At 37.2% G+C, this 22,226-nt stretch overlaps 1 protein-coding gene across 3 annotated transcripts; it reads right to left on the bottom strand.

The window, feature by feature from the left end:
- Nucleotides 1–7,731: 7,731 nt before the first annotated feature.
- On the bottom strand, nt 7,732–20,990 carry LOC127867780 (uncharacterized). 3 transcript variants are annotated; one of them, XM_052409213.1, is made up of 8 exons: nt 20,815–20,990; nt 14,344–14,634; nt 13,507–13,650; nt 11,854–12,729; nt 10,512–10,775; nt 10,176–10,301; nt 9,450–9,661; nt 7,732–8,783 (listed from the first exon to the last, which is right to left on the bottom strand). In XM_052409213.1, exons 2-8 carry the CDS (start codon nt 14,594–14,596, stop codon nt 8,778–8,780), a joined length of 1,881 nt encoding a protein of 626 aa, XP_052265173.1. In that variant the 5' UTR covers nt 14,597–14,634; nt 20,815–20,990; the 3' UTR covers nt 7,732–8,777. The 3 variants fall into 3 exon arrangements, with proteins under 3 accessions (XP_052265173.1, XP_052265174.1, XP_052265175.1); XM_052409214.1 differs by lacking the exon at nt 20,815–20,990 and adding an exon at nt 20,398–20,570; XM_052409215.1 differs by lacking the exons at nt 14,344–14,634; nt 20,815–20,990 and adding an exon at nt 13,883–13,992.
- Between the last annotated feature and the right edge of the window lie 1,236 nt (nt 20,991–22,226).

The following is a 22,226-nucleotide window of genomic DNA, read 5'->3' on the forward strand; positions in this document are numbered from 1 at the left end:
TTGTCAGCATGTTTATCTGACAATATCAAGAATATGTTTGAATCTGGTCATGTGTGGTCAAAATCTATATCAACAAGTCACGATGTCAAGTCTTCGGCGATTGTTGTACCTTGAAATCAGGTAAGCGATTCGGGACCATCCTGACCCTCTTGTTTTATTCGAAAGGTATTTGTATTGTCGTTGTTGTAAGTATCTTTAAATAGGAATACTTAAATTTTAATTTCAGTAATTATTTTAATTAATTTAATATCTTTATGGTATTGTCTTCGTTTGTCGCTCTTAATAAGAACGTTTAAATGTTATAGCAGTTATAATACTTAACTTAATATCTATTGTTTCAGTAAAAGTAAGATTCCAAATATTAAGTTCACATCGAATATGTTAAGAACATTCTCCGTATGTCAACTGATTTCTATCAATCACATTTCCTTGACATGCTATTTAATTGAAATATGAATTGTTAAAATGGCTATGTACTGATTGTATTCGCCAATAAAATTGTCTGTCTGTCTGTCTGTCATGTATAATCATATTTTTATTTAAATTGAAAACCGCTAAGAATGTGCCCGATACGAGGGTTCATTTATTATGCTACGTTTTAATAACTATGTAAATGTTGCCATGTACATTAAACCCGGGCGTAGATAACATTAAATGCAGCCCCTAACCATAGATATAGATAATTATAACTATTTATACTATATTCACTTGTAAATCAATAAAGTTGCTTTTCATCAAATACATTTCAAATAAGGTTCATTTTGTATTCCAGTTTTGCGTACTATTGTATCTTACCTACATCCCGCATATTATTGGTGAGTCATTTTACCCGAGGTTATATGACTAAAAATTTGCTATCATAACTGATCTATGACCACATTACGTTTCTATCTATTTAAAGACATACAAATGTTTTATTCATTTGGTGGCTATTTTCATGTCCAGAATATAATTATTTTCGTATGATTAGGAACCACCTACAAAATAAATCAGACCAGTGAAAACAGTGCATTTTTCTCGAATGCCTCGGGTGGCAGTTTCTTTCATATTATCAGCATTTCCAAAGATTTCGGTTAGGGCAGCGGTTGGTGCAAAATTTATCCCTTCCTATCTATGCGCATGGGATTTTATTTGGTGGGCAACGTACCTGAGAGGTGGGGTTTTCTGTGCCCCCGCCCCCCATCCCAACAAGAACTAAATTGAAAATATTTTAGCAATTAAAAGTTGCATGAAAAGAAATTGCAGCTGTTTTTTAAACAATATTTACTACACTTAGTATAGGACCAGTCGCAAAGAGCGAAACGAAGTTTTTTTGATAGATCTTTGTGCGCAGGACAAGCTAGTTATTTTAGTCCGGAAAAATATTTGCTACATCAAAGGCGTGGGCATCGAAATTTCAGTGATATCCGGTAAAACATGTACCGGTAGTTGATAATTTAGGTGAAGATTTTTTAAAGCCCGTTCGCAAAAAGTAGGCCTACAAACTAAACCATAGATCCGCAACATTAGCTTAGGGAATTATTTGTATCGGCTGTTGAGATCGCAGTGACGTCACAGCGACCTAGTTACTAGTTTTGATACACGGTTAAATCTTTTTAATCAGAATCTATCGATAACTGCCATGTCAAGAGCCGATTAGATGCTCTTGCAACAGGCACTCATCAATCATCGAGTCTACGAGCTTGACTTATTAAATTACAAGTACATTATACAAGTACTCGCCATAGCTAACGAGTACTTTAGTTCAGCGCTAAGATAATTCGTTCATCTTCTCCATGTCGATATTATTCCTGTGCTTTGACATTCATGTTTATGCAATACATTCTTGACTAATACTTGGTAATTCGCAGTATATATCAGAGATGACATTCAAAAGAACCGAATTAGTAGTCTAGAGGTAAAACACTGGTGCCAAAACTCTGACGTCAGGGGTCGCAGGTTCGATCCACTAAAACTGACTCGTCATTCGCATTCCCCGTACCCCATCATACATCTGAGGAGTTGGGTCGAATAGGATATTCCTGTAGCGTTGTATGAAAATTCAACTTTATACGCCTTTCAAAGGACGCCAGTTAATGTGATCATTATGCTATCTTTATACGCCTTTCAAAGCACGCCAGTTCATGTGATCATTATGCTATCTTTAAACGCCTTTCAAAGGACGCCAGTTCATGTGATCATTATGCTAACCTAAAGCTGTGTATATGAGCCTCGCTCTGGGAAAACAGGCTTTAATGCATGTGCGCAGTTATGTGTATTAGCTAATACAGGCTTTAATACATGTGCGCAGGTATGTGTATTAGCTAATACACATACCTAATGTGCGTAAAGCGTCTTCCAGATTAATCCGAGTCTGCAAAAGCCATATCGTGTTTTAAATACCTAAAATGGTAACTTATCGTTTTACTTTCAAAACGCCACTTAAGAAACATAAACTACTAAGTTCAATGAATCGTAAACCCCTTTTTTTTATTTAATTACACTTCGATGCATTTCTGACTGTACATTAGTACAGGATATATAACCACAAGTAAATTTAAAGGAAAATGATTGTGTATGTTAAAATTATGTAATACTGTAGAATTGTTAAAAGATGTCATAAGTTGCATAAACATTTCACCTGTTGCACGTTTGATACATACAACAAAATAAATGCTGGTTTAATTTCATATTACTTCAATAAGCAGACTTCAATATAGCGGTGTAATAACCATACAACACTTCAAAAATTCCTAATAGAAAAACAACATTCATTCCAGATGATGAGGATAGATCAACAAATGAAACCAAGATGATCACAACTACACCATACACCAAAGTTATAGTTCCCTTTTTTCCAAAACGGTATTAATTAACAGCTCAGTTAAACAAAATACTCAAAGCTAACAGTACTAATTACATCTGGGCATTGCTCTGCGAAAAGGAGTTTAATGCATGTGCGTAAAGTGTTGTCACAGATTAGCCTGTGCAATCTGTGCAGGTTAATCAGGGATGACACTTGACACTTTTATGATATCTTTCGCTTAAAGAAAAAAATCCAGATTAGGGGAAAAGTGTCGTCCCTGGTTAGGACTACACAGGTTAATCTGGGACAACACTACGCCTTTTCACAGAGCATGGCCCATTGTAAATAATTGGTGTACACTCAATCTCTCTACTGCAGATAAAAATGCTCAAAGGGCGAGCTGAATTTACAAGCCATATATTCAGGATATCAAACAAGTGCGAGTCAACCATTTACCACTCAGATATGCACTGTGACCATTTTGTAGTCCCTTAGAAAATAATTATAATTATAATACCTTTCCCCGTAGATTCAAAATTTAAAAATACTCAAAGCTAACAGTACCAATTACATATGGGCAGTGCTCTGCGAAAAGGAGTTTTATGCATGTACGTAAAGTGTTGTCGCAGATAAGCCTGTGCAGGTAAATCAGGGATGACACTTGACAATTTTATGATATCTTTCCCTTAAAAAAAGTCTTAGAAAAAATCCAGTTTAGGGGAAGTGTCGTCCCTGGTTATGACTACACAGGTTAATCTGGGACAACACTTAATGCACATGCTTTAAACCACCCTCTTCACATTGTAAATGATTGGTGTACACTCAATCTCTCTACTGTAGAAAAATCCTGAAAGTGGGAGCTTAATTTACAAGACATGTACACTGGATATCAAACAAGTAAGAGTCAATCATTTACCACTCAGATACGCACCGTTTTGTAGTCCCTTAGAAAATAATTATAATTATGTATCTTTCCCACTAGATTTTAAATTTAAAGCCTTTATTTCCGAGCCTTGGAATACTGAAACAGAAGCAAACAGTATTTAACTAGACCAGCAGGCAGCTAGTTAATTGCAGGTTGTTCCGTTTTTATGCTGGATGCATATAGCCATTTTCACTTTGCTTCTGAGCGGTCAAGGATAATTCTAAGTGTGAACAACTTTACAGTGCAACTTGTTACGCAGAAGTGCAGAAACTTTTCCTTCAATCAAATATAAATAGTGTGTTATTTTGGCTTAATGATTTTAAAATAATAAATTATTATGATAAAAATAAAAATTAAAATGTATACATGTAATAGCACATACGAAATGTAACTAAAATCGCACAAAAAATGAAAAACAACAAGCACACAATAGTATCACAACATGTAATAAAAAGAATCAACAATATTTAACACCATCAAGGTTTTAAAAATGCTTTAAAGTGAATATGTTAAACTTTACTTTGTCTTAATATGTATAACCACCTTTCATAAAAGGTACACCCCACTGCTGAGATCCTTCATAGAGCAGTTTCCATTCAGAAGCATACAGACAAAAAGGTATCAATTAATATCAATTAACTCAACGATTTGAAATGTGCCAACAATCAATTGAGCCTCCCTGTGAGAAAATAAGGCTTAATGCATGTTTGTTACGTGTCATCCCTGATTAGCCTGTGAAAACTGCACAGGCTAAACAGGGATGCCAATTAACACTTGGACTGGATTTTTCTCTAACAAGAGACTTCCTTTAAACGAAAAGATATCATAAAAGCTTAAATTATCGCCCCTTGTTAGACTGCAAACCGAACAGGCTAATCTGGGACGACACTTTACACATGCATTAAGCCCGGTTTTAACAGAGTAATACTCATTTATAGTAACATTTATGTTAAATCTAGCTGACACTTAACCATACACAATGAAACACCATGTGGATATTTTAATAACAAGAACATAAGAAAAGGAAATGCAAAGAAAACATACAAAGCAAGCCTAAGGGCCAAAGTATGCTAGTTTTCATATTTTATCTATGCTATAAATATACATTGTATATTTTCTTACGATGCCACTGTATACTATTATTCTATCAAGTGTCACTCAAAAGCCATTATGGATTATCAGTCTTTTTGCAGATATTCAGATACATGGAAATTTGTAAATTACATTTAATACTAACCTTTTATAATGACTCAAATATGTACCAGATACTAGTAATAACTTCATTCCAATAACATGACCCAAAAGAACCAATATATTCAATATAAGGTAAGTTCTAAATGTATAAAACAAAAGCAAAAGGCTTGGACAACAAACATATACAGTCCTTTTCAACCAAATCATAGTACATACATAATTATACCATTGCGACATTTAATGTCGAAAAATACATGCTATATTTAGGCAGTCACACATTCAGAAGTTTTTTTCCATTTGTACACTTATATATAACAAAGAAACATATATTACTGTTATCCAAAAATGACAATTTGATAAAAAAAGTGCCCTATTTCAAGGACATCCCTATTCTGCTGCCACTGCGGCCATATCTGCGGCGCTTAATGTGGCCATTCGGCGGGCAAAATTGAGTGCATTATCATTGATTTATTGATTGATAAGATGATAAGATATATACCACATACTGTTGATAATTATCATTAATATGTGCAAGTGTTAGATTATTTTATAAATAAGAATTGGAATGTTAATTGACATAATATAACTCATGAAAGTTTATTAATTGTAATAGATCCACTTAAAATACTTAAATCTTAAGAAGTATATTTTGTCAAGCTACTCGGTAAATATAGAATATAAAGATTACAACGATTTATTTATTTCTTGTAGGCCCTCCTGCTTTCTCACTCGGGACTTGGGACCCGACGACGGCACAATTACCTACTGTTTTTGAAAATTTAATTGAAAGAAAACTGTCACACAAAAAAATAAAAATCCAATGATACGTTTATTAATTGTAATTTTTATAGAAAGAAAACTGCAAAAAATAGAAAAAAAATCCAAAGATAAGTTAATTAATTGTAATACTTAAAAATACTTAAATCTTAAGAATGATATTTCTCAAGCTACTGCCAGAAATAGAAAAATAAATCAAAGATAAAAAACACCAGTAAATATTTGAAAATGTACTGAAGTTAAAAACATGTAAAAATGTTATTTACTTACGAACGCACTTACAAAAAATGTACAAGAACACACTTACAAAAAATGTACAACTTGTTTAAATTAGACAAAATAAATAATTGATTTAACATTTTTGTTTAATTTTTTTAAGATAATTATTATTAATGATAACAAAGTTTCGAATTGAAAATAGCTAGATAAGAGATGGGTAGGTTGGAAACTGTAAAATTACGGACGAGCGTAAGTATGATTTCTAATAATGAAACTGTCTTATATTATACACAAACCGCTGAATTACATTAACTAAATAAAATATAAAAAAAAGATAGCATTATTTACTAAGAAAGTATCAAAACTTTATTTACATCATAAAAATGTACAGACATTTATACAATAATGTCAAAAAACACATACGTGTAGCATAAATAATTTGATTAAAACAAAATACATAAGTCGAGGTAGCATGATATATATGTACATTAAGAAATGTATTTATAAAACCTACAACTGTTGTGAAGTGATAATATGAGTAGGCATGTTTACCTACAAATACACTTCTATAAACATTAATAGCGTACGTGTGGTCCGAAAACAAAACCAGTTCATTTTCTGCAGCTTTTGCAGATCCAATCCTCATGTAAAAATCCTATGCAACGTTTGTGAAACCATTGAACGGGACATTTTTATTGCCACACTTAACAACATAATCTTAAAACGCTGGGTGCTTACAAAACAATACAAAGGTATTTTATTCTTTTTTGTTTCCTCTGTAGGCATCTTTGGAATTTCGGCAATTTTTGGAAAAGGCTGAAAAGTACCATTTTCTATACAAGCAATCAAATGTTTTCTCATTTCGTGAATTTTAAACCTTAAATTTAAGTCAATGCTATATTTGTTAAAGCATAATTCTACTACAAACACGTCGCAATCGGAAGAATTCTTTTGTTAATGAATATGGGGTACATTAACATCGATATATTTGAAGTCAGAATTACCATAAATTTGACACAACTGGATTTTAACATAAGAATGTTATGTCCGGTTTGATTTCAGACTATCTAAAACTTGAATGGCATCATTACTGTCTCGATATGAAGCAATCCGATGATTGTTACCCTGTGATGAATCTGAATGGAAGGCCCTTCAATATTATTAGTCTTTTTCGAAATGTTCCAGTGTGTCAAATCGACATTGTAATGTGCAGCATTCAAAGTAGACTGAAGTCCATTTATGTCTTAAAACTCTTTATGTAAAATGTCAGAAACTGCGGTCATATGTTTGTCATTTAACCATCCGAGGCTGTTTAATAACAAATTTTTATCACTGATGTCTAGATTATAATTTTCTTTCCAATATTCGCTTGCAGTACATATTCCATATGAATATCTAGAAATCAATGCAGGGCTTTGTTTCTTGATTTGGGGAAAGGGCACGGCCTTCCATTTTGGGGAATAACTTATCGACAATACTGAAAAAGGGGGAGAAATTTCCCCAAATTAAATTTGAACTTTGGGTAAATTTACATTATTTAAAAGACATTCTCAAAGGTGAAGGGGCAATTCTCTTTGGGAAAAGGGCCTGTATAAGGCCCTTACTAAAGAAGGAAAAAAGCCCTTTAATTAAACATATCACGTTTTCCAATAAAAACTATCTGAGATTCTCCGTAATCGGAAAGGAAAACGTTTAGCACTTAAGGATTGTTTACAAAATGGTTATCAGCTATCACAGACGAATATTACATACTTAAATAACGATTCCACGGCAAACACATAGCATTCTCTGGTTCGAAGCATAAGAAACCTTTGATCAAACAAAACACTGATTATAGTTTACACTTTTATTATTTTGTACCATGGTCAGACAAGGATCCCTGGACGAAATTCTGAACTTACAACTGAATCTACGTTTTTCATCTAATACAAAAATATTTGCGTGAATACACTAACCAATTCAACAATTTTCAATCAGATTTGTCTAGACCTTGATTGCAATAGTATTTCTCACACCGGATGACAAATTCTCTGTCACTCAGCAGCTAGAATTGGCCAAATTGTGAAGGCCACATAATACAGCTCTCTGATGTAACTTTTCTGGCCTGCCACATGTTTTTTGATAAACATATTTTCATGAGGAGATATGGTCCAAGCACACATTAAGCTGTCAACCGTGTGTTGCTCTTTCAATTATTTGTATGTTTGTTATTTTGTTTTAATCTCTTTGTTTCTTACAAAATGACTGTTGAAATGAGTAAAATGCACTATATATGGCTAGCAATCTATCCATCTATAACACATCTTTTAAAACAGTCACTTTCATAGCAGCTTAGAGTCTGTTTTTGAACAAAGTACACGATGAGTACACAACAGCCAGTATCCAATAGTCCTCAGCCATTAGAATCAACTTCATGTGGTGATCCGTCAAACCAGATACGTGTGATATCATTCATTTTGACACCCCTCATCATTATTCCTCAATACACCAAGCCTTTGTACAGAATACTTTTTTATCAGTACTGGTTCTCTAGGTGTCACATCGTTGGGTTACACAGCATCATCTAAGTCATTCTAGTAATAAGTCAACACAATGGTGTTGTGTGTGGTTTCTCTTTCCATTATCAAATCAATGTGATCAGAGCATTGTAATCTTTGACCTCCACAAATACACCACGTTCAACTGCATGGCAGTTATTCAGTACATGTGCCCGTCAAAGATTGCTCTTTTTAACCAAACTATTACAATAAAGTCAGAGTTCACACATTTTGGCTCTCTAGGAAACAACATAAAGTATTTCACATGTGGTCAGCATGTATAACGTCACGTATAACTTGACTCCTGCCTTCTTTTCACTTTCCCCAATGCCCAAGTAGCTTAAACCTGAAAATAGATGATATTATATGGTAAGTATATACAGAATGAAAACAAACAGACCTTTTTCTGAAATACAGTCACGCAGAAGAGCATTTTTTTTATATCAGACTCTGCACTATTTTGTGTGAATGTGCAGTGACCTTTCATAAATCTTCACAGATCATCTAAAAGTGCAGCTTACGCATGCTGTGTCATATTGCCACTAGTGGCTAAGGAAAGCTTACACATACAGCGTGTTTATGTCAGAAAACATTATGTCAACCTGCAGCTGTCAACCACAAAATGTTGTTTATTTACATGGATTGTTTTCCGTTTGAACAGTACTTGCCTCATTTTTCTTGAGGAAGCTGGTTTACCAGATTGCATATACTTACCATAATAACTGATAACTGGCCTACTTGAATCAGATGAAGGGAGATAATGGCTATAGAAAGGATTTCATGACCAATGCCCACAAAAGGTACATATGTATGTGGCCGGACTGAGGATCGAACTCAAAATCCCTGTCTTGTTACACCGAAGCCTAGTAAAATGTATCATGAAAACCGAACGGTTTACTTGATTTAAATGCAGTGACTAGTAACTACCTGCACAATTACACTTGCAGTGCCCTTGAAACAGAATTTCAATGCAACTTGTAATCAATAAGTAAACTGAAAAGACCCTGCTCACCTGTTCCCCGGTACCATCCCAGTCATCTAGTAATATGGAACTCTCACAATGCACCACTTCCTCCTCGGGGATACCTTCAAGGCGGTCCATCTCCGGAGAATACTCCCGGCGCGTCTCCATGGCGCGCGCCCGAGGGACGGTGAACCCAACCAGGCCGCCCACGAACATGGCTCCTCCCATTGCCATCAGAGCCACTTGGCTGGTCAGCACATCTGGAGAAAATAACAACATTTGTTATATTTAGCATTTCAAGTTAAATCCTTAAATAACATATGAAATTTTGTTTATTTTTATTGGAATAATTTGTATTCCTCACACCTCAGATACTTATGACACTTTTGTTGTCCCTTATAAAAACAATTTACATTTTAAACCTTTCTTACTCGATTGAAGTTTTAAAGGTTTCATTTCAAACCCCAAGATACTGATGAGTAAAAAAAACACAACATAAAACCTGAACAGGCTGGGAGTTAATGGCAGGCTGTTCTGGTTTTAAGCTGAATGCATATAGCCGTTTTCACATACTTCTGAGCAGGAAAGGGTTCAATCACACTTAAATATTGTGTATCTTCTTAGAATAATTATTTAAACATTCTATTTATAAAGCCATAGATTTAAATGACAGAACTTCCAAAAATATTAATGTTCTTGTCAGTCAGAAATACCACTATTTAATGTTAAGTTTTGTATGGCTTTAAACTTCATAAAACCCAATCCACGACTTACGACTGATGACATGGCTGGCACAGACGGCAATGCCTTGAAAGAACTCGAGTAATCCGAGACTGGACACCAGCTTGTCTTTGTCATACAGCTGCATCAGAATGATAGACTGCAGGGTGAAGAATGACGCTGGAACATAGAAACCACACAAGTTATAGCAACGTATTGCAGGGTATCAACACATTCACAAGAAATAAACATATCTACAAATTGATATGCAGATTAAAAATGAAATATCTTGAAGGAACAACAGGATGATTCAAATAGACAAAAACAATCACAAAATTATAAAATTAAGCCTGTTGCACAGCAGATGAGCTAATAAAAGGAGCTCAGAACCTGAGAAAAGCCCAAAGAGGACTGCGTAGAGCTCCAGTGAATCCGTGAAAAGGGAGCTGCATAGCGACACGATGCCTGCGATGGTCACCATGAAGCTGTTAAAGTAGACAGGGTTCACGACAGGCCGGTCCGCTATGAAGCCAATCACCGGCCGGCTAATCATGCTCGTCACCCAGAATATCGTGATCAGGTACTTGTATTTCTCTTCTGTGAGACCAAGGCTGGTGCCGTGCTTGGGCAGGTGGTAGAACTGCATGACGTAGCCTGGGAAAGGAATACGTTTTGTGCGTAAAGTATTGCCCCAGATTAGCATGTGAAGTCTGTAGAGTCTAATCAGGGTAGACACTTTCCAGATTAACTAGATTTATACCGAGAGGTGACTTTCTTTAAACAAAAGAAATTATTGAAGCGGAAAGCGTTGTCCCTGATAAGCCTCTGTGGAACTGCACAGGCTAATCTCGAACAACACTTAACGCATATCCATTTAACCACATATTCCTAGAAAGATTTCTCCTCTTTGAGACCAAGGCTTGTGCCTTGGTCGGGAAGGTGGTAAAACGAAATGACACAGCCTGGGAAAGGCACGCTTGATTTCATTTATTTGTATTATATCTCAAGATCTTCTAGCTACTATGTACTAGCTAGTTTAATTAACATAGCAAGTATCATGAAATTTGAATGTGCGTAAAGTGTTGTTTCAGATGAGTCTGTGCAGTCCACACAGGATAATCAGGGATAACACTTTCTGCCTGAATTAGAATTCCACTAAGAAGAGAAACCCTTTAAAATAAATCAGGGAAACACTTCAGGTACATGCAGTAAGACCCAAGGCTCATATTAATTTAGAATTATTGACTTGCCTTTTAAACGAAATACAGCGAGATAGTAACGTTACGAAAAAATACATCTTTTTTATAATTATAACTTTTCTTGAAAATAGCAAAATCCATTCATCATCTATAACATAGTCATACAGCCTTGTTAAAAAAAACACAGATAATAAAATTTAGCCCAGTCTTAACAGTCTTTAAAGACAACTACTCAAGGGTGATTTAGTTTAAGACAAAAAGTGTCCAAATTTAATATAATTGTGCAAATCTGTTTTGACTTGTAAGCCTCCTTCTTCACATCGATCAAATGTACAAATATCAGCATATAAACTTCATTGGGACTTTTCACTTATTTATACACAAACATATTGCATATATATATTTTTTGAAGACAGTAAATACAATTTAACAAAACTGACCAATTATTGCTTATAACTTGCATCAAACTGACAAAAGTAGTTAATATTGTGAAACAAAACTTACGAAAGATATTTATTAATGCATTAACTTACCAAAGATAGTTAATACGTAGGAAACAATCAGCAACCAGAAGGACACATTTGTGAGCATCTTAAATTCAAATGTCTTGCACAATATTCGCACCAATTTGTACTTGGATACCTCCTCCACCCCCACAATGTCCAGAAACTGTTCGCCATTGGCACTGGACATCACGCTAATCTGCCCAGAGCTCGAGTTCGAAATAGTCGGCACTTGAGTGTTCACGCTTTTCATGCTGCTCCCGAAAGGGACAACACTGCTCCGCACACTCCCATATATTTGTGGCGAATTACTTGCCATGTCCAAAGCGGGCACATTATGTTTTACATGCTCGATGAGGTTAAGAAGTTTCGGCGAATTCTCCAGACTTCCGCACCCACTGTCAGTAACGGCATGCTGCTCTTGCTGTAGTTGTTGTTGAAGCTGCAAGGGTCGAAGGGGTTCGGGCGATGCTGGTTTAGGCGTAATGACCGACTGCACTGAGGAAAGCGATAGTTGCGATAGTTGTCGCTGTGGCCCTTGAGGGACGATCAAAGAGTTATTTGATTTGTTCAGGCTCATTGAACTGAAGCCATACATTCTCTGTTTCTCTTTCTTTGCAATTAAGGCTTTCATCATGACACCATGTTGAATCACACCACGTTTCAATTGCTTTAACGACCTATACAGCAGTGCGGACGCACAAATGTGCAAGGATACTGCAGCCATGATGGCTACAATGTGTTTCCAGTTCCATGACATTAGAAGTTGTTTCACCATTGAGTTGAACACAAGGTATCCGACACCAACGCCCATGACTGCAAAGCCTGTGGCCAAGGCTCGCTTGTGTTGGAACCACTGGGCGATGATAACCTTCGATGGAAGATAGGCTATGCCAAGCCCAGTCCCTGAAAAGCAACAAATTTGAAGTATGAGAACCAGTGACTTGGGCAAATACATTGAAGGTAAGCTCAAAAGACCGAAAAATGTCAAAATTTAATAAGAATTTATAAGTAATGTATGCGCAGCACACAAAATAGTTGTTGTGAAAAACATATGTTAGGCATTATAGAAACACTATATCAAACACCTCAGGACAATGCAGCAGAAATTCAGTAGACATACTGGCAGCAGAACAGCGAATTAAATGTCATCTTAATATATTGTAACTCTAGTAACTACATAGGTGCTAGTTTCGATGTTTCAGTACTTTGACAGCAATTAAATGTTCTTAGTTTGGTATTTGGGCTAAAAACTTTTAGCGTAGGAATGAACCGTCATGGAAATAATTCTCTGAGAGAACTCGTATATCCTCTCTACAAGAAGTGTTGAAAGAACAACAGTGGGCATAATGGCTAAAAGTTAAGTTTCTAACCTTATTGGGATATGACCAGTTTTAAAGGACAACTGTTTGCTTGGGAAAAAAATGTTCTGAAGAAATGGCATCCGATAAGACCCCCATGTGTGACAAATGGAACGTAATGATCATGGTAAGAGGTCATCGAAATAAGGTATTCTACCAAACTTTCACACATTTTAATGGTATTATTTTAGATAAGTTAAAGGGCCCAAATATGAACCCAAGAACCTGGGCGAGCCAAGTTCACAATTTTTTAAAGTGCAGGGCTTGAGGTGTTGCGCTCATTTTGATCTCTGCATTGTTACTCTAACGCGCGCCTACTCACCTCCTATTGCACCAAAGAAGACCACAATGAGCGCAGGGTGGGGTACCAGCGAGCTGACTAGAGTTCCCAGGAAGGCGAGGACACCTCCCACAAACGTTGTTATTTTATTCCCAAACTTGTGTATCAGGAAGCTGGCAAGGGGCCCTAGAGGAAAATATAAATTAACAAGATGGTATTTAATTATTTTATTTAAATTCTTACAATTTGCATATATATGACAGTGATAATTAAAAATTGTTTTACTACCGTTAAAAAAGTTATTACCGTAGTTTAGTATCATGGCTTTATCCCTTTGTATAGAATGGCTGATGTTTTTCCACAAATTTGAAAACTTTCCCACTAAAATTTTCACAATTTTAATAAGTTAGCAGCTCACATTTTCCCAATTGAAGAAGTTCACGGCTAATTTTGATCACAATTTTGAACAGTTTGCGACACATCCCAATTGTGAAGAGTTTGTGACTCTTTTTCTTCACAAAATGAGGGGACCAAGGCCGCTTCACAACAAAGGAAAAAAGTCCTGAGTATATTCATGTAGCAATTTGAAATGATGTTTATGATTTGAAAGGTTTTCAATGCAGACATAGGACAGTTGTGTTAAGTTGATTTTTGTACCATTCATATTGATTCATGCTTTCAAATGGTTTTCTCATTCACCACATTACAAAAAAAAGAAGTATTTTTATTAACGTTTATGTATGGCAGAGACATTTTAGACTAAACAAAATCCTTAACAAAATTCTGTAAGAAGCCAGTTTTTTTTTTGCAATTATGCATCACAATATGATCGCCAACTACCTTATACTAAATACTGGTAATAAGTAAAGGTATTCTAACCTGACAAAAAAATGAAAGCGTCCATCACAAGTGGCGCGTACAACAAGTATGGAACAGGAAAATCCTCCTGCATCTCTTCTATCAGTCCTATGAAGCATGCAGGCAGACCTGCCATAAACAGTGTGACAACAAAGGCCCCGCACACAATCACCAAGCCCCATCCCCCATCCGGTGCCTTGTTCGGCTTCACCTCTTCCTGCTCATCCTCAAAACATTCCTCTTTATCGGAGGCAAAGAAGTTGTTGTTCATCATGTCTCTTTTTCGATGCTTCACCTTGTTATTTCACAATTCTGAAAGAAAGAAAAGAACACAATTTCAATACTTATGTTTGCCATATAACTCTTTATCTTTTTTTATTTCCTTACTATCTCATAATCCAGGAAGTAGAAAGGAAATATATGTCAGCCTCACTCTGTGAAAACCAGACTGAATGCATGATGCATGTGCGTAAAGTGTCGTCCCAGAAAACAGCCTGTGAAGTCCCGACAGACTAATCAGGGACAACACTTTCTGCATAGACACCATTTTTCATAACAGAGACTTCCTTTAAACAAAGAAAGCGCAAAGTATTTTTTTCAATATTAACCTGTGCGGTTCACAGGCTAATCTGAGACTACACGTTACGCACATGAGTTACATGTAAGCCCTGTTCTGAGACTACACATTACGCACATGAGTTACATGTAAGCCCTGTTTTTTTCAGAGCAGGGCTCATTACAATACTACAATCGTCCTTATTAATATCATGGAACGGGTCACTGGTCCGTGTAGTTATGTAAACGGAGAAAATTTTTAAAAGTCGCGTTTAAGCTTTAAAGAGTAATAATTTAATTTTGTGTGTGCGTTCATATAGTGAAGTGTTCATAAAAGAATGGAAGATACAATTTTCTTGGAAAGTGAGGATTATATGATGTTTAACATTGAAACAAACAACACGTTTACGGAAGGTCAAAAATGCGCAAATAGCGGGTTTGAAACTGTAAACAAAACAAAGAAGAGAACATTTAAAAGTGGATCAAGTGAGTCTATTTCCTCAAATTCATTAGCAAAAATGACAGTAGATGATAAACTCACATCTATAATGAAAAACTGAACAAAAATTATCAACAAATTAGTGAAATTGAAAATCAGTAGGGTAAATGTAACAAGGAAATACAGTATATATCAACAAGAATTACCTATAAAGGAGTTACAGGGTAAGCCTACTTAAATTGAGAGACTCCTCGAAGATCAAAGTCTGAAGTACTCACATACAAATCAATAGATGCAGAGTCTAGAAGCATGCCACGAGGAACAACATAGTGATATACGGACTTACTGAGAGACTGAAAGGTAACCGCACGCAACTTGTTTTGAATTTAATTAGTAATGAGCTAGATATTGACACTTATGATATGCATATTGAAAGAGCACATAGAATGGTCCGTTTTGACCCTAAGAGTAGAGATGCTACAAGAACCATGGTAGTCCGTTTTAGGGATTACGTGGATACCTACCAATCATGGAAAATGGTTATAAACTAAAAGGGAGGCCATTTGGACTTCATAGGCAGTACACTAAAGAGATATCAAAAGCACTATCAAGCCTGTATAAATCTTAAAAAGCCAGAAATTCTAGACTGCATAGGCACAAATTCAAATTAAATATCCAGCCAGGCTCTGTGTAAATGGCAGAACAATTATAGACATGTATCCCGAATGGTTTCAATATAAAGAAGTGAAACTCCAGCTGCTGGAGCAGTATTGAATTTTCATTAAAAACAATTAGTTGGTCCTTCAAGTACTACGTCATGACAGATTAGTAGTAGGAAACACTTACAAAAATGAACATAAAATACCTCAAAACACGTACAGGCAAAGAAGAAAGATTGTACTCGGCAAATACAGTAATAGACGATGAGGTAAGCACAGCTGGCAGTGAAAGTGAAAGTGAGAGCGTACTTTTTGAAGAATCAGATTGTCCGGAAAAACAATAGGGAAAAAAGGTCCAGGTCGTTGTGTGACGCAAACAGAAATTTTTTCTCTCATCCAAAGATTATTTTTCACTCGCACGAAATCAACATCTAAGACATCCGATTTGTAAGATTTATGGTTTGTTTCGGTGTCCCTTTATGTCCATGCCATACTTTCTTGGCAGTAGTCACTAACAAAGCCTGTGAAGATAAAAATGTAAACGACAGATGTCAACAATGTAACTTTCGGCAGAAGTGCACCAGTGTCAGGACATCCAAACTCGCGGATACAAAACCAATTCTGGTGACTGAAGATCCATTCCCTAATGATCTTCAACATATCTCCATGATATCGTTATTACTTCTCCTATTATCTATCGAAGCCTCTCCATCAAAATTCTACGCACCTAACCTTAAGCTCGCCAGATCCGGTGACTCTCATCCCCACCCAGGACCAACCTATAGATTTCCGTGCGGTGTATGTGCAAAGCCGTGTAAATCCAATCAAGAATGTATTGCCTGTGATTCCTGTGACCAGTGGTTTCATCGTAAATGCATAAACATGCCGCTAACAGACTTCTAAGCAACGAAAAACATCAGCTGGATCTGCTGTACATGCGGACTACCAAACTTCTCGACTACTCTCTTTGAAACAACACACATTGACTCCATTGCAACCTCGATAGCCACAGAAAATTCGTACAGTATACTATATCAAAACAACGATTAACCGAGAAGCCCAAACACCACACAAAGCAGCTCCACGTCCTTTATCAGCTCTAACGGCTCTCCAATGCACACTGCTTCACCCGCAAGGAAACCCACCAAAGGCAGCGAAAAAGACAGCAACACTTGGTCCCTACGCGCACTTGTTATCAATTTCCTAAGTATGCGGGCTAAGAAAGCTGAATTCTGGCTACTCCTAAAGGAGGCAGAGCCAGACATCGTAATTGGAAGCGAAACATGGCTGCACCAGGGCTTCTACGAAAGGGAAATAATCCCTCCTGGCTATCACTTTATAACTAGAAGGGACAGAACCTATAGCCACCATGGTGGGGTTATGATAGCAGCCAAGGACAGTATCGTTGGCACGGAAATAAACATAACAACCAACACTGAGATCTGTGCAGCCTCTATTGAAAGACCAGGGAGCCAACCCTTATAGTTTGCGCAGTGTACCGTTCACCATGCACAGACCAAGCTTACATGGAAGAAATGTGCCTTAAGATCAGGGATTTACATTCCAACTACACCAAGTCCACTATCTAGATTGCAGGTGACATGAATCTCCCCGACATTAACTGGGTCAGCTCCGCTATAGATGGAAACTCCAACCCGGTCGGCACTAACCAGCTGTTAATTGACACCATCTTTGATACGGGCTCTGAGCAAATAGTAACATTCCCAACAAGAAACAACAATTACACTCGACCTCTTCATTACAAATAGACCATCCCTCATAGAAAAGTCAAAACCCCTTCCTGGAATAAGTGATCATGACATCGTCCTTATCCAAACAACTGATAGCGTACCCAAACAACGACCCATCAGCCACAAAATCTTCCTCTGGAAACAAGCAAATATCGAAGGCCTCAAACAAATGGCTAGAAATGTCACGTAATTACACGTAGTTCGTTGATAACACACAGTAACAACCAAAGTTCATTTCTGATTTCATCGAGATTTATTTCTGTCGAATATTTCTTTTAACACAACGCTTGCTAATGTACACGAAATACAATTTTACAGCGCGGCAGCCAACATGGCTGCCACGTCAAGAAGACGTGACAACTCTCCAAGTTCTTTTCAAATCTAACCACCGATTCTCCTCGACGGTGGCTCGGCTCCCTTTTATACAAAAATGGTGACCTTGGCGTCGACCCACTTGTTTTAAGGAGTAAACAGCCTTATCCATCACTTTGACATAAGCTCATAACCATAAAAAATATAGCTTTAAACGGGTTATAACAATGTCCATCACTTTCTGGTCGTTAAATTATTTCTTACTATTTAGGCTTATTTAACCTGTTTATATAAGCTGTTTATATAAGCAGTTCGTGTATAATTAACACTATGTTGACCGCCAGATATGGTCGAATGTACGTCATTGTTGTCCACTATGTATTTCGCCAGTGACCATGCACCTCTTATTACTAGGACAATGATGACTAAACAGAAAAAGTGTTACATTATGTAAATACCTACCAAGATGTATTATTAAATTCTCAAACTTATCTTACCATTGCATATACATATTATTGAAATATCCCCTTATTAATTTCCATCATAAGAATAAACTCATAAGAATAAACGATATGTTATAAGCTGTTACATGACAGAAATCTCTCATCTGATTTCACCTCAAAATTCAGCTAGAGGACAAACATCGACACGATTTGGTCCAAAGAATTCTGCACGACAGCCATTGACAGCAATGTACCATCAAAAATGACTTCACCAAGATACAGTCAACCTTGGGTAAATAAAAAGATCAGACGTCTCTTGAACAAGAAAAACGTGCATACAGGAAAGCCTGTAAAATCCAATGACACCCAAGACAAAGAGCACTACAATCAGCTGCCTAAAAGCTCCAAGTAGGAGTGAAAGCGAGCTTACAACTCATATGTAAACAACTTGACAACTGAATAGAGATGGCGTAGCTCACAGTGACCCCAAAATAAAGGCCACCATACTAAACCAGCAGTTTAGTAGTGTGTTCACCACTGAGGACCACAGCTACCGCCCAACACTGATTGGTGACCATCTCCAACAATCCACAACTTCTCTATTGGACTTGATGGAGTTAAACGGCCCTTAGAGACACTTGATCCCCACAAGGCCACTGGATCTGACGCGATACCAACACGGTTCCTGAGGGAGAGTGCAGCTGAAATTGCCCCAGCGCTTAGGCTTGTCTTTGCTGCTTCCCTACAGCAAGGACGCGCCCCAGATGAATGGAAGTCGGCACATGTAACCCCAGTTTTCAAAAAAGGGGACAGAAGCAACCCGGCTAACTATCGCCCAATCTCTCTGACATCTGTATGCTGCAAACCCATGGAACACATCATCCACAGCCAAGTCATGTCTCATCTAGACAAACATAACATCTTGGCTGACCAACAACATGGCTTTCGGCGAAGACCCAGTTGCGAATCGCAACTTATCCTCACCCTACAGGACCTTGCTGCATCCCTCGACGCTGGCGAACAGATCGATGCGATTCTACTCGACTACTTCTCGAAAGCCTTCGGTGTTGTTCCGCATCAACGACTCCTCATGAAACTGAGTCATTAAGGAATCAGAGGCTCAGTCCTAACCTGGATAGAAAGTTTTCTATCTGGTCGAAGCCAACGGGTACTAGTTGAAGGACAGTTCTCCAACACGGACAACGTCACATCAGGCGTCCCCCAGGGCTCTGTCCTTGGACCTCTGCTCTTTCTGGTCTACATCAATGACCTCCCAGGCTCTGTAACTTCAAAAACAGGGCTATTTGCTGATGACACTCCTATACAGAAGGATCAAGACAGCACAAGACGCAATAACACTCCAGTCTGACCTGGATTCCTTACAGAGATGGGAAAAAGACTGGCAGATGTCCTTCAACCCTTCAAAGTGTGAAGTCATACACATCTCCAAAAAGCGGCATCCCATAAAGTCAGAGTACCTTATTCATGGTCAGAAGCTCGCACCTGTAAAGGAAGGCAAATACCTTGGTGTGACTATCTCGGAGAACTTGTCCTGGAAACCACATGTAGCTGCAGTCACCCGGAAGGCAAACAACAGTCTAGGCTTCCTGAGGCGCAACCTGTCCAGCTGCCGTCCCACTGTCAAAGAACGTACATACTCCATATTAGTGCGTTTAATACTGGAGTACGCTGCTACCGCATGGGATCCTCACACCCAAACATGTATTGACCAACTTCAAGCAGTCCAGAGACGAGCTGCTCGTTTTGTGAAAGGGGATTACCGAACCACAAGCAGTAGTTCACAGATGATAGCAAACATTGGATGGCAGCCCCTTCAAGCGAGACGCCAAACATCTAAGGTTACCATAATGTACCGCATAATCAATAACCGTATTGATATTCTGTCAGACCCCTACCTCCGCCCTGCTATATCATCCACAAGAGGCAGCAGTATTAGATACATCGCACCATACTGCAGAACTGACTGCCTCCGTCAATCCTTCTTTCCGTCAGCAACAAGACTGTGGAACCAACTGCCTAACCACCTTGTGACGGCCCCCAGTATTGAAGCGTTCAAGGAAGGGATGGCATCGAAATAACTTATTATTTAATAAGCCACAATGAATCTGTAAATAGTTTTAAAAATTATTTTAACTGCGCCACACCGCGATCTTTTAAACCATTTTACTTGTACGACAATGCCCAAGAGAGAGATATAGTACAATACACGAAGAAGAAGAAAGAACCATCCGAATTACAATACACCGAGAATGAAAACAAAACCATAACATGTGACATTGAACAAACTGAGCTGAAAGAACGTGAAAACATACCTCGGTTGTGCACGGAACGTGAACTCCAACATGAACCGTCGTACGCAGAAACTCTCTCTATCACACACACAGATAAAAACACCACACAAAAGATGATTCCGAACTCCAGAAATGTTAACACGACAAACGATGTAAATCCCCGACGTAAATCCCCCAATCAAAAGTGACGTTGCAGCGCATTCTAAAATTAGATCTAATGTGAAAACAAGCGTGGGATCCCATGAATTGCAAAGGCAACGAGGCAGAACACTACGGAATACCGTTAGTCATCGTGGTTACACACTAAAATCCAGAGGGCGACAATGGGGTTGGACTGTATAATAATTTTGCTTAAATTGAAAGTTAACTTATTTGGTTTGCAGAATGACGTTTTTCTCTGTTTGATTTGATATACACTGTGCCTCAATGTAGTAGTAAAGAAATCCTAAATAATGAAAATATCTTTGATTTATTAACAAATGATATTATTTATTTCGAACAGGAGTATGGTATATGGCAATAATTGTAACTTTATACTATGTGGGGATTTAAATGCACGTGTGGGCATTAAGCCAGAGTATGCAGAATATGAAAATAAACATAGTTTAAACATGTTGTCAGATGATTATGTAATGGATGATGCAATTGAAAGAAACAGTCAAGATAAAACAGTAAATGATTATGGTAAAATATTTCTAGATTTTTGTATATCGACAGGTTAAAGGATAGTAAACGGCCGATGTGATACAAATAAAGGCATTGGTAAATTCACATGTGTAAACACACAAGCGTGTAGCGTTGTCGAATATGTTTTGTGCAAAAGTGATATTCTTAAATTGTTTTAAACATTTGACATTGACGACCCTTATATTGTGTCCGATCATTGTTTTATTTCGTTTATTTTAAATGGGATGATAGTCAAAAAGATTTGTATATGCATGTATTAAGCTCGGAAGAAAATACTACCGGTATACAGTTTGAATCTCTATGTTAAAACATTCTTGTGGCAAACTCACATGAGGATTAAGACTTAGATGTTCAAGCTTTTACAGATATATTAGATGGGGCATGTAAACCTATATTTAAACAAAATTTACATAGTAATTTTTGTAACAAAAATCATAATAAGGACATTGGCGTCCGCACATAGGGGCAAATGGGGTCAGCTGACCCCCCCCCCCCCCCCCGGACTAGAAAATCGATGAGCGAAAAAGATTGTTGAATATGGAAAAATATATACATGTACAATTATGATTCCTGAATTGAACAATTTGGGTCAGAATGACCCCTGGTTAGTTTTTTTCACACGAACACCAACTCCCATTTACATGTAAGCAAGTCATGGATGCGGTTATTGCACAATTTATTAACTCTCAAAAATTGTTTTAAAAATTATTCATTCGTGCGGAGAAGTCAATTTATTAACAATCAAC

This window comes from Dreissena polymorpha, chromosome 2 (genome assembly GCF_020536995.1).
Source record: "Dreissena polymorpha isolate Duluth1 chromosome 2, UMN_Dpol_1.0, whole genome shotgun sequence".
In the NCBI taxonomy this organism is placed as follows: Eukaryota; Metazoa; Mollusca; class Bivalvia; order Myida; family Dreissenidae; genus Dreissena; species Dreissena polymorpha.